The 13,792-nt window shown below is 41.5% G+C and overlaps 1 protein-coding gene across 9 annotated transcripts in view; it reads left to right on the forward strand.

The window, feature by feature from the left end:
- Nucleotides 1-62: 62 nt before the first annotated feature.
- Nucleotides 63-13,792, forward strand: part of CNKSR2 (connector enhancer of kinase suppressor of Ras 2) — a 209,142-nt gene continuing 195,412 nt past the window's right edge. For 2 of the 9 annotated variants that reach the window (XM_048287658.1, XM_048287667.1), the window contains exon 1: nucleotides 66-548. In XM_048287658.1, the coding sequence (XP_048143615.1) occupies nucleotides 485-548 (64 nt within the window). In that variant the 5' untranslated portion in view covers nucleotides 66-484. Of the gene's footprint in view, nucleotides 549-13,792 lie in introns of all 9 variants that reach the window. The other 7 variants (XM_048287674.1, XM_048287690.1, XM_048287680.1 and 4 more) reach the window with 7 other exon arrangements.

Consider the following 13,792-nt stretch of genomic DNA (forward strand, 5'->3'; position numbering starts at 1 on the left):
TTCCCATTTCACTTGGAGATATTTTCGGGTGGCAGGAGCCGCCTCGTCATTTCCGCCAGGAGAAAAAGACACCGGCGCGGCAGCGGCGGAGAGCCGCGCGAGCCGCCGGGCACCGGAGCGGGCAGAGCCGAGCCCGTGCCCCGCTCGCCGCCGCCCGGCACCGACCTCTCGGCGGGGCCGGGAGCCGCCGCCGCTGCCCGCGGGTTCGCGGGGGCGGGAGGCGTCGGAGCGTGCCGCCCCCTTCTCCCCCTTCCTCCTCCTCCTCCTCCTCCTCCCCCTCCGCGCCGAGCCGGCAACATGAACTGAAATCCCCAGAGAGGCACAGAGGCGGCGAGCGAGGGAGCGGAGCGGAGGCAAGCGGGGATATAGCGGCTCTCTCCTCCCGCCGCCGGGATTCCGGGCAGCGCGGTCCCTCCGCCCCGCACAGCCTCGCCCTTCGCCCGGAGAGCGGCGGCCACCCGAGCCCCGCGCCCCCGAGCCGCCCATGGCCCTCATCATGGAGCCCGTCAGTAAGTGGTCGCCGAGCCAGGTCGTCGACTGGATGAAAGGTGAGGAGCGGTTGCCGGGGCTGCGCGGTGCCCTCTCCCATCACCCCTACCCCCGCCCCGCAGGTGCGGGGAGCTCCGCGGCTTCCCCCGCGCCGGGATCCCGCCTACCGGCAGTGCCGGCTGCCCGCACGCCTTGGCTGGGTTGGGAAGGGAGGCGGGAGGCCGTCGGGGCCGCGTCGCTGGGGCCGGGGACCACGCTGCCCTCCTGCCCCGGGCTCAGAGCGGGGGCGGCGGCTGGGGATCCCCGGCTGCCCGTAGAGCCGAGGAGGGGGCCGGGGGCGGAGGTGAGGCTGTGCCCGCGGGAACCCGGGGTGCTCCCGGGCGGCGACCGCGGGGTGGCGAAGGAGCCGCCCCCAGCAGCGGAGGGGCGCGGGGAGCGTGTCCGGCTGCTCCCGGCGGATGCGGCGCCAAACGAGTCGCGAATAAAAGTTCAGCCGAACGTGCTGCGCTCGCTGGGGGACGGGGGCACAGGGTTGCGACCTCCCCCGCGAGGAGGGGGCCAGGGGGGGCTTGGCGGGCGGCGAGGCCGGGGGTCGGTCCTCGCCCTCGGAGGTGCCGGGGCTCCCCCCCGCTGCTGGGAAGCCGCCGTGCCGGGCGAGGGGCTCCTCCGGCCGGGCCCCCTTCACTGGGGGCGACACTTGAAGATCCGTGATTGAAGGGAGCACGAACAGTCTGGGCTCTAGGCTGAGTGTGGTTGTTGCGCTGCTCCGCTCCTCTCGCTCCCTCACCTGTCTTCCCCTGAAATAAAACTCTGATGAGAATAAAATTTGGACTTTTTGGAAACGCTTTTCTTTTATTCTCTGTGCATACCATTCTGACATGGCTTTAATGCTGTAATGTGAAAAGGTATTTTGTGGTTTTTTTGTAGGGGGGGTATTTTTCTTATTACCTTTAAGTCAGGCTGCAGCTGTGTTTTGAATAAATGACCATCTAGTATTATAAATCTTTTTATAAAGATAGAATGACCGGATGGGTACAAGTTTTGAACAACTGCTGCATTGTGGGAGTTCTCTATAACATGCTGTGTGCTACTAATGTGACAGTTTCATCATCCTTAAAATTTCAGGCATATAGCATATGTTTTCAGTTATTCAATCGTGGCATTTATAGCTGGCGAGTTATAATTGTATTTAGTAACATACACAGGTTTGCAGTTTCGGAAGCATTCTCGCTCTGTAGAATAATAATCAAAAAGAATGATGTAATACTTCCTATCCTGAGAAATTAGTAAATATTAATAAAAAACTTGAAGGAGCTACAGATGATCAGTATTAAAAGCAAGCCCTTTTCAACTTCAGAATGTTTTTTACAGCTATTTAGCTTCCAACATTTTTACCTCTAAAAAAAAAGATTGTGTAGGACTTTTTTCTAATCAATGCCTGAGATACCTTCACCATAATTTGGGGAATGCATAAAAAATAATGAATTTGCAGATAATGCATTTTTAAAACACTTAAACGTAATGCATCCAGTACTTTTCATAAATGACAGGTGAAGTGCATTGCATACTCTGCTTTTGTAATACATTATTATAAAATCAGTAATTTTAAAAGAACAGGCTAAATGGTAGCATTAAAAATTGTGCAGCTGGATAAGGATTTGTAGTTAGAAACCTGTGCCTGACACTCAGAGCTGTAGATCTTTTAAAAATAATGATGTAAACTTTACCAAAAAAAAGCAGATATTGCAGTTGTGCCTACTTTCTGGAATATGAAGTTTGCTTTTTAGTGTTTAATCTGGTTTTCTTTGGCATGAATGCTTGATTCTTTCTCTGGAGGACTTTCATTTTTACTGAGCAAACGCATGTGTGTTGCTTCATGCTTCCATTTCGTCATTTTGTATTCTGTGTAGCACATGAACGTTCACTTAGGTGGTGCAAGGAGATAAAGCACCTGCCTGTGACTAGCACTCTTGGCGGAAAACCACCTAGGTAGCCACGCTAGTTTCAGAAGTTGAGCCTGGAAACGAAAGTGACCAGTAGCCGTGGGCAGGTTTGCTCCTGCCTGATGGGTCACACCTTGCTGAGTTTGGAGGAAGGATGGTAGTGATGAGGGCAAGTAGTCTTTGCTGCAACAACTTTGTTTTCCTTATAATGTGTAGTGTTGCAAACATCGTTAGTGAAATCCATATGAAAAAATATTCTTCTACTGCTTTAAGTGCATTGTCTCCAGCAAATTACATTACTGAAAGTCCCCAGAATTGCTTATTTGTGTTTTAAGGGGTACTCAAGGCAGTTTGATGAGTAAAACATGAATGTGTCTGTCATGAGGAGTTTGGGAGGAGTGCAGTTGTGGTCTTTGCATTAGCGGCAGTCAAGTCTGGTTTGCATAAATTACAATAAACTTCAAGATGTGAGAATATTTTGCTGACTTATTGGGGGTTATTTTATAGAATTATAAATGCTGAACTTGGTTTAAACCTCTTCCTTGAAGTAAGTGCCCTGCTATGTCATATGCCTGCTCAGAGCAGCTATGTAAAGAGCATTCTTCCAAAGAGATTTTGATGTTCAAAGCAAAATCTTTCCTGAAAAAGGCAAATCCTACCATTCGACATTGTTTACAGTTATCTGAAAGTAAGGGGAAATGAAACACTTTAGATTTTATTGCTCTCAGTGTTTTTGTGATGGTCTTGTTGGTATGACCTGAACACTTGCAGTAAAAGGCCTCATCTGGAATTCTTTATTTAGGCAAAAGAACCATTACCTCAGTGGCATTTTGTTTAGGGTAGTGATAAAGCATTGGGCCTGAAATTATAAGATGTGAGAAATGAACATGGGGAAAGTATTTCCACTCAAAGGGGTTAGATAAAAGTACCACACTCTGGGCTGCATGTCTGTATAGGGAACAGGGCTCAAGACTGGGTATTTGTGGAATAAATGCAGTTTCTCCAGTATATTGTCAGTTTTTAATTTCTTGCCATACACACTGTGGATCCTTTTAATGGCCTAATGCCAACGCTGATGAGCTACAGAGTTGTACCTGGAATTGGTTATACAGATAAGTAACTATCTACATTTTGACTGTGAAAGTGTGTACAATAAGAAGTTGTGGACCAAAGTACCAGTTAAAACTATGCAAATGAAAGAAACAAAGCGGGGGGAGCCTATGTCAGCATATGAGTTTTCTATGGTGTAAAGTGAACCCACAGACAGAAGATTAACTGTCATAGAGCTGGAAAAAGAGTAGATGGATTAGCTCATCTCTCCCACAGGATGGCATATTGTACATGGAGGATACAATGAGTATTTAAATTGATTCAAACCATGTATTATTGTGCTTTTCATATATTTAGTACTAATTTTAAAGGTCCTGTATGGATCAGTGAGCTGAAAGTGTGTCAGTCACCTCCTCTGCCTCCCCTCTGGAGGACCTGTGTGGATTTCACTGCCATGTCTCAAGACGTTGACACGTCACATAGGCAAGCATCCTCGAATGTCATGGCTTTCACTCACTCAGGAGGAGAACATGCCAGATGTGTTTTAGATTTCTGAGGCTCTGAGAGCACTCAAAGACACTCAGTTACTTACCAAACAATAGGATGTTTTTAACTGAGTCTTCTAATTTAACTTCTTTGGTCTGAGGTTATTGATAATTGCTGTATTTTGATAAGGACTTGCTATTTTTAACAGTATTTTAATTCAGTACCATTCTCTCAATGGCAGAATCTATTCCAAAAGGCAGTTCACCTGAAAAAAAAATCAATATTACTTTATCTAACAAAGCTTAAATATTTATTTTTTGCTTTCTGAATGACAGCTTATAGGACTTATACAGAGTTCATACAGCTTAAACTGTTGTAATGGTAGTTGTACTCAAGAAGCTGGCGTGGGGTTGCCTTTAAAGGCTTCTAATGCTACGAACTGGGGGCTTTTTAGCTCTATAAAGTCTACTCTGCCAGGGTTTAGAAGGATGCAAATATTTAGAAGGTCTAGGGGGAGAGAAGCAGAAATATGGATATGCTAGAAAAGTGGAAGCAGAGTGCAAAAGTTCCCCATCTGGATGATTGAATATTGCATGGCTTTGAGATCTGAGTTTCTGTCTGCTCTTTGTGTGCTGAAGTTCATGTCCCTTTTCAGTGGCATGTGTGTTTGCAGAGTCATCATGGGCTGCCAACAACTGTGCTCCACTTCGTGTAGTGGGAATTACATGTTCTTCATCAAGAAAATGCGAGTTTGTGAGAATGCTCTGACACTAAATATTCCAATACTTAATGATGATTTAAAAATAATATTGCCGTGGGGATCCTCCTGCTCCTGTTAGTGCATGTGCAGAGCCCTAGGACTGCTGTGGCAGCACCCAGGTCCTGCTGTAGTTCCTGAACCATTAGTTAGCAACAGGGAAGCTCATCAGTGAAGTCACAAATTTTCTCACAGCGCTGGGATCTAGCAAATGGGTTTAGGCCTTAAAAACAGAAGTGTAAATCCTGTGTTCAGGGTCACTTCAGACCTACCTCATTTTTGGCCATGGCTTTCTCTGAAGACTGACGTGGACTGAGTTTAGGGGAGAGCTTTTTCTGGAGTGCAGGATGGACTACAGTGCTACAAAGGCATGTGAGCACCTACTTTGTGGTAAAGAGGTATGCTTCTACAAATGTACGTGCCTCATTTAGGGCTTTCAATTTCGTCCAGATTTTTTAGTTTTTCTTCTAGTGGTCTATTAAGTTAAAGGTTCTTTCATATGCTACTTCCCTTCACATTGATTTTGGCAGGGCCCTTAAAAATTGTGACTATTAGAAATAATATGGAGAAGGCTGAGTTGTCTCAGGGAAACAAAATCTGGATGAGAGTATAAAAAACACTTGGATTCTGAAACTTCGATTCCTTGTCAAGTGTGTGTAGGTGACTGATGAGCTTCACAATAGTCATCTACTTAATAGTCATTGCTAAGTGCCATATGTGGAATAGATCAGGCATTTTGCAATTTGTCAGCATTAAACCACTATTTTCTTTCTCCAAAGTAAAGCAAACTGAAATTTTGCAGTATCGGAGGGTACATGTAGTACTCCATTAGCTTTGAAGTGATACTAGTAAATGGATTTATGACTTTTACTGTAATGCCTAGGAAAAAAGCTGTAGAAAAATATGAAATAGTGCTATAGCTGGTGTTAAATTTTGATGAACTCACAACTCTTTAATTTATTGATACTCTGTTTAAAAAAAAGTAACAACAATTTTTAGTCAAAGTGGGGGACTTTTTAGAGAGGGGAGTTTATACAGTTGTGGGTAGTTAGGAGTCAAACTGCACTATTCCAAACTTTAGTTTTAAGGACTCCAGCTTTAAAACCGTATTGAAAGCAGTGCTGGAAGATCTCTCTCTCTAGTTTGTTTATTTTTCCTGTGGATCTCTCCCTTTTTGCTTGCCCTTCTGACATTAGGAGTTTTAGCAGTATCAATGGCTGCCACATCAATCACAGTGATGTGTTCTAGAGCATCTTTGTTTGTGATTAGAAAACCTCTCCTGCCATTGTTTATCAGCAGAAAATGAAACTGCAATTGCAACTGGGATGTGTCAAAGCCTAACAGCCGAGTGTTGCCATAGCAAAGGCAGTTACATAAGCAGCCACTCTGCAAATAATTCATGCAGCCAAATTTTAAGCATAACATGAGAATTTATTTCTAAATTTATTATCTTTTTAGGAGGGAGCTTTCCTAGATGAGGTCATCTCAGTCGCTACTGAAATTGATGTGCTTAGTTGTGAAACTCTTCTAGCACTGCCCATTTACACCTTTATTTTGTTTGAACATATTGTTCTGTTTCTGAAACATCTGTTAGTTTAAATATGGCTTCACAATATGTTTTCTCAAGTGGTTTTTTGCAACAGTTTGGTAAAGCTCTGTATTTTGATCTTATTGAAATTTATTTGCATAATGCAGTATTAAACCAAGCAATTTAAAAATGCCTTTTCTGGTTAATGGTGTCAAGAATTTTGCAAACCAGATCACTTTTCAGATGAGAAGATTGAAATATACATACAGTATTTTTAGAATCTTTGCAAGTAGTTGCCTTTAAGCACTCCAGCAATAATAACCCAGGCAGTTTTATCTTCTAAACCCCAAATTGGCAAATGGTCGAGCCTTTCTGTCTGATCCACAGAAGTGTAGATAACCATTTAATCTCAGTTAAGTTGCTGTAGCTTTTGATTGTACTGTATTTCCCAGAGTCAAGTAGTAATATTTGTTACCATTTTCCAGAGGAATAAGGAGCAGCTTCTCTCTGTTTCCTGAGAAATTTCTCCCTGTATATGCTTGTATTCAGAGGTATGCAACAAGGAGAAAGAGCTCATTCTTCAAGGCTTCCATTCTGTGTAACTGCTGGTTTTTTCAAAGAAGTTACAAAATCCTCGTTAAATCATACCTGCACTGCGGATCACCTGTAGCAAGCACTTACCTTCAGCAGGAAAACAACTTTAGAATTTTAGCTCCAAATAAAACAAAAGAAAACTGTGCTGCAAAACTTTCACACTTATTGCTTAAATAATTTACTTAATGAATACTTTAAACCTTCAGTTTAGAAGCTGAATAGTTACCAAGACAAATGCTGAAGGATAAGAGTTTCCAAATACCTTGTTAAAAAAATCCAGTCTGGAAACGCCGTGTTGGGAAATTCTGAAATGCCACATTTTCTTCATTGATGTCTTCCAGCTTTTCAAATGCATTTGCTGTCTCTAAAAAGATGAAGTAAGGAGATGAAGATGAGTTGTATTTTTTCAGAAGAAAAAATTTGGGAGCCCAATATTAGGCTCACATTATAAGAAATCTACTTCCACATGAACCTGCTCAGAGCACTGTCAATTTTTTGTTGTGAGACAGGCCTAGCAGGGCAGTTCCTCTTAAATTTAAAATAGCTGACTGTCCAAGAGCAAGCATCTGCTGCTTTTTGTAGTGTTCCTTTCCTGCAGTTGAAGGATGAAGGGCTGGAAGACACAGATCCATGGGTCTGGGGACCCCAAGAGCTGAAATGCTTAACGCACATCTACTCATGTGCACATTTTTGCCCTCCCTGTGTATGGGGTTTAGCAGGTACCTGGGTGACAAAATAAATTTTTCCTTGAGGTTTTCAATGCAGGCATTTTTCTTATGCAAAGGGAGTCCAGCACTGTCTATAGCAAGTCATTTTATAGTACTGGAGGCTTTAAAATCTACCCCATTTCGTGCTATTTATCTGCCAAATAATATTATCTTGAAGAAAATAGCTGTGGATGTTATCTTGTAGGATGTTTGGCATTTCCAGTTTATCCTTTAAGTAGAAATTTAGGGCACTTGGTACCTCAGATGAAGTGGCTAGAACAGTAATTTCAAAGTGTTTGGCCTTACATGATTAACATCTGCTACAGTACCATATGGTGGGAATTTCCAAGTAAACTATTAATTAATATAGGAGTGCACCAGAGTAAGCCTTAATTAAGCTATATTCAGCTGAAGTGTATTATTTTAATATAGTCAGATGCAGAGTGCTGTACTTTTGTATTGATACCTTTTTCTTTTGTGTGAAGAAGAGGGAAAAATGTTGATGAGAATTAATTAAGCCTTTAAATTGAAGGTTCGAGTAGCTTTTGAAATAAATGGTTTAGGACTGACATCAGCATCAAGCATCCATTGATTTAAGTGGAACAGGGTGTATATTTGGTAGTGTTGAGTTGTGCTTTGTGAATGCTGTGGTGACTCCTCTGCTAGGATTTTACTGGTGTGGGATGTGGGTGGTCAGGCGGTGTCCAGCAGAGCTGCACCAGCCATTTTCACAGAGCTTCAGCTATTGCTGGTGGGGCCCTGACTGTGCCACTTGGGCTAGTACCACTGGTGGAATGGAACCTTCCTGTGTGAGCTGGCCAAAATAGTCTGGAGGAGTGTTGGGGTGGCAGCTAAGGTTGTCCTTGAGCGTGGGTAATGCTGGGACCTCTCCTTGGCCTCTCATATTTGGAAGGATGAGCATACCCATGTATAGAGCTGAGCAGCTGGCAGGTTCACCTCTAAAGGGCTCTTTCCTCCCACGGGGAATGATTGTCAGCTGTAAAGAAGTTGGTAACATTACTGGTTTTGTTAAAGTGCAGAATTTATTTTTAGTTTGGCCAGATCCACCAGTTGCCAGTAGCTACAGCTATAAATGACCTATTTTGAAATAGGTATTTTTTTCCTTGGCTTCCCCTCCTTCTTTCTCTCCTGATAATCTTCACATCAATAAGAAGGTGAAGAAAGCCTTCCTCTGCATATTGAGGCTAGGTAAATATAGGTGGGACATGCCAGTGTTGTCTGAGTAGTTCACTAGATGGCATTCTTACCTCTGAGTCAACACTGAAACCTTTCATGGGAATGACAAGAGAACTTAGTCATTTTAGTGACATGCCAACCTGAAATCTTGACCAGGTGTGGTTGCTGAAGGCTTGCTGGCATCCTTCATAGTAGTGGGAGAGTTAGCTCTAGCACGCTAATTAAATTCCATGTTAATAATTAAAATCTTTGTAACTGGATTCCCCTTGTCAATATCCATTACTGACATGCTCCTGTCTTAATTTCTTTAATTGCTTTGTAGTTTTGTTGGTTGCTTTCATATAGTGGATAGTTTGATTCACAAGCTGCAGTGCTGTTCTTGTCCTTGTTTTGTTTCAGATTTTTCTGTTTCAAGAAATATCAGTAGAGGGATTTGTTGAACACGAAGTAGAAGTTGCTCTCAAAAAAAACAATTTACATTGTGTACAGTGAACTTCTGTGAACCTGCACTTGTCCTGCTTTGTGTACACTTTCTTAAAACTAAACAAGTAACAATTTTCTTCTTGCTTAGTCTTAGTGAAGTGTGACTGGAGACTTTTGTGAGATATCCAAAACATACCTTCTTGAGTGTTCAGCATTGGCTGTCTTGTTTATTGTTTCTTTATCATCATGAATTGAACCACATGCCCTTTGTCTCCATTTCTCTTCATAGGTCAAGAATGGCTCTTTTTGGTAGACTTTATTTTATTAGAGCTAATAGGAAAAGAACCCAAGCCAAATGTCTTAGTGTGTTTTTATTTTCATAGTCCACTTCTATTTGTTTCCAAAATTTTCTGCAAATATGGGATGACAAAGTGTTCCTTACTGCTTTTCAAGAGACGTTAATTATTTCAAATGTTGCAGTCTTCAAATATTTGCAAATAAAAGTATATGCTAGTTTAACCTAGAATGTGGAGGCTTAGTGTTTCTTAAATTTCTTCTAATGTTTTTTGATGTAGTGTTGAGTATTGTGCCCCACAAGTCCTCTTGAAAATACCAGCAGTCTGTAATTTCACTGCTGGATACTGGACTTCAAAAGCAGATGTAATTTTTTTTACTTCAGTCATTATTTCATTGTATGTTTTAAACTGCGTGGATCTTAGCTGTTTAATGCAGTCTGGGGTCAAAAGCCTATTCCTGGAGTCCTGATAACTGAGTCCAAGAGCACAGTGTAGTGCGAATAATTTGTCATGCTCTGCATGTGGATTTGACAGAGGTTCAGCCTGGAAGGGTAATCACTGCACGTAAAAAAATTCCATGTGTGTGTCAGTCTGAATATTTGAAGGACATAGGACAGATTGTCATTAGAAAAATAAGACAGGTTTATAACAGGACTCCTCGAGAGCAAGTAAACTCATTTTTGAAGAGGACTGGATAGTTCATAGCCTTCAAATGACTGTTTTAATTATGAGTGCTTTAGCAAACTTCATTACTGAGAGAGCATTTGAATGCCTAATGAGTTATGATGAAGCTACTGTTTGCAACTATAGAAAGTATGATGATGTATATTTAATCATGAAGCTTCTGTATTTCCTATGATTACCATGTTTTCTTGTTGGTGTGTTAGGATTTTTTGGATGTGTTTTTAGTTGTTGTTTTTGTGTTGGTTTTTTTTTTTTTTTTTTTAATGAATGGGTTTTGGTGTTCCTGATAACTACCTTGCTTGAATAAGACAGCTGAAGAATTGTGGCAATGAAGTAGTGGTAGTCATAGAATTGTGGTGGAATCACAGAACTGTTGGGGTTGGAAGGGACCTCTGGAGATCATCCAGTCCAACCCCCCTGCCGAGGAATGTGTCCAGGTGGGTTGTGAATGTCTCCAAAGAGGGAGATTCCACAGCCTCCCTGGACAGCCTGTCCTGCCACCCTCAATGTAAAGAAGCTCTTCCTTGTGTTAAGGTGGAACTTCCTGTGTTTTAGTTTATGGACGTTGCTTCTTCTCCTGTTGCTGGGCACCATTGAAAACAGTCTGGCACCATTTTGTTGGCCCCCATCTCCATCACGGAAATGTCAGTATTTGAAAGTGGTCTTAACAGTTTACCAATCCAAGGTCTTGGGAAAAACCAAAACAAGACAAAAATCACTTTTCTGTGAAAATACGCCCTATGTACTAGATAGTATTTGCTAGATGAACAACAGATTAAATTTGTTGCAGAGATCTAAAGGTAGTTTCTTTTCAGTTACTTAAATTTTTCAAAGTTAGTTTACAAGGAGCTCACCAATAGTTTGGTTGATCTGTTCTGGACAATAAAACCCTTTCCTTTTACTTATTTGGGTATCTAGTTTCTCTCTTGCATCCTATCTGTTGTTGCCCAGCTCACTGTAAGCTGTGGTGAACTATCCAATTACGAACTGGAGGTAACTAATGCTAATGAGCTATGCATGAGTAGACCTGAACAGACTGGGCAATTAATGCTTACCTCTGGTGGCTGCCTCTCTTACCAGATTGTAGGGTTCCATGGGTCTTCCTGACATGGTTGCCTTCCAAAGTGGGGTGCAGTGTGTGCTGTAGGTGGCTGCCTGAGTATCCAAGTGCTGTGACTGTGGGACAGAGGCTTTAGTCTGCAGAACAGCATGTCCTGAATGTTCATCACCTCTGCAGGTCTGAGCAAACTCCTCTTCAGAGGAATGAGTGCTCTGTGTAATAGAATAACTGAAAATACAACTTCAATATGTGACAGGTCCCTTCAAAAAACCAAAATTAATTAAATTTTGTTTTCTACTTCAAAAGAAGGTAAAGCTGAATACGAACTTTTGTCCCTGGTCCATTATTAAAAAAAACGTTGGCAATATATTGTAGGCTGTGGTGGGAATGGTGATATTTTAGATTCAAAGGGAAAATGAACACGCTCTTCATCTGTGCAAGTACAAAAGTCAGGCAGGATTAAATAAGATCTAGAAATTGTAATATTGTCATTTCATTAGATTTTCTCGCTTTGTGTTCAGTAATGTGGTGTAGGTAATTGACTTGTATTTATCCTAAGAGTTACGATTGTAAATCGTAAGCCTTTACTCTCTTGTTCATGCTCTCAAATACTATGAAGAGTTTCCTGCAGAATACTGTTTTGATAAATCTTACTAAATCAAACCTCAAGAAAGAATTACAGTGGGACCTCTGAAGGCAAAGATTGATGTATGTTGGGGTTTAGTCTCAATCAATGGTAAAATTTCTTACAAAATTATAAATGTATCTAATTTTCTTTTGATAGAATCTTTGAAAGCATTATAGCAGGTCACAAAGTTGTAACACAAAGTTTTTTCGTTCAAAGTATCTCAGTAATGTCAAATATTAGGAGTGTACTCACTAGAAGGAAAGAGGCTTCCAGATAACAGTAATTCAGAAATGGGCAAATAGATAGAAGTAGCTTTTTGGTGGCCTGATTTGGTATTTAAATCTCAAGAGGTAATTTTGAAAATTTTTGTTTGTTTCTTCTTGGGGTTTTTTTTGTTTGATGGTCCCTGTATTATGATTTTTTTGTCACTGTGGAACCACTCAAAATAATAAATAGTTTAATGTTAAAATTATGCCATCAGTGTTGAGAAGAATAAATCCTTGTAGCTTCTGTAGAACACACCCTTCTTGAGTGGAATCAAGCACATTAAGAACAATTGACTTGAACTTTTGATGCGTTCTTAAATGTGCTTCTTTTAAAGTTATTATCATATGACAGATGGGGAGTAAGCTAGCTAGGAGTTCAGAGAGGTCAGATATGGTCAGCTATAAAGAATTGTCTGCCTGATTGTTTTTTTGGGGTTTTTTTTACCCTTTTTTCCCCCTTCCCTTAATGACTTTTTGCTGTAACATATGTGACTTAATATTCAAGTTTGCTCTGTGCACTCTAATCCAATTGCTTTGTTTAGTCGAATGAATGTTTTTTGTTTTGTTCTGAATTTTAGCTATTGGTTTTTGCATTATATATGCATATTTAATTAGGATATGTTATTAAAGATTAGGTTCTCACAATGGGATGTGTGCCAGCTCATGAAATGAAGTCATGCTTGTCAGGAGATAGTAAATAATAAGCTTAGGAAGGTTTAAAAGATGTGTCTTGAAAAACATTAGCCCCTGTAATGAGTGCAAAGTGGCAACAGCACATGAATTGTTTTTCTCCAGTGGATCAGTTTGAATATGAGTTTTCTTAATTTGAATTAAATTTTCTTTTACCAGTTTAATGAAACAAACAAGAAGGGATGTTTGTCTTTCCAGAAACCAGTTTCCCATCCCTAGAACAATGGCTTGTTTTGAATTGAAGAGGAGCAATCCAGCATTCATGCAATATCTTGTAATCTCTGTTCACAAAACTACTTTAAGAAATAAGAAACTGCTATCACCATTTAGCTGCAAGGAGGGGTCTTGGATTCCCAGCTTTGCTTCCAGGACTGTCTATATTTTGTTTTTCATTTTATCCAGAATCTTTTAATAATCTTGTGTGCAAGGGCTGGGAGCTTAAGGTTCCCAGTGCTCTTAAATGCCTTGAGCATCCTGGCTGGTGTGCCCAGGGTGGCATTGGCAACAACAGGATTTGGAGGCAAGGATGTGTCTGTCTCCATCCTAATTTGATCAGACAAAACTGCCTGCAATCATGCCCTGTGATCTTAAATTCAGGCATCTAATTTTTGTATTTAAATGCCTGAGTCTCTCTCCTTAGGCCTGGCCAGACCGAGTCTTCTGCTAATAATATGTGCAGTGGGCATTCTGCTGATGTTTTTGATGTTGCCTCTGGCTCTTTTGGGAAAAGGAGCAGCTGGCATAGCCCTTCTTTGGGGTGCACCTCCAGCCCAAAGCAGGGGGGAAAATGGGAACCGTATGTTGGAATGCAGTTGTATGATGTGGAAAGCAGAATCCCGTAAGTGGAGAGGAAAAAAAAGATGTGCTATGCATACATGCATATTCTTAGTCACCTTTTTTTTTTACATTATAAAATAATGTATACCCAATATGCTGCAGGTACCATGCTACCATTTCTGGCTAACACACAAGACATTGGTACTCAATACTGGAG

Source organism: Corvus hawaiiensis, chromosome 2 (assembly GCF_020740725.1).
Source record: "Corvus hawaiiensis isolate bCorHaw1 chromosome 2, bCorHaw1.pri.cur, whole genome shotgun sequence".
Lineage (NCBI taxonomy): Eukaryota > Metazoa > Chordata > Aves > Passeriformes > Corvidae > Corvus > Corvus hawaiiensis.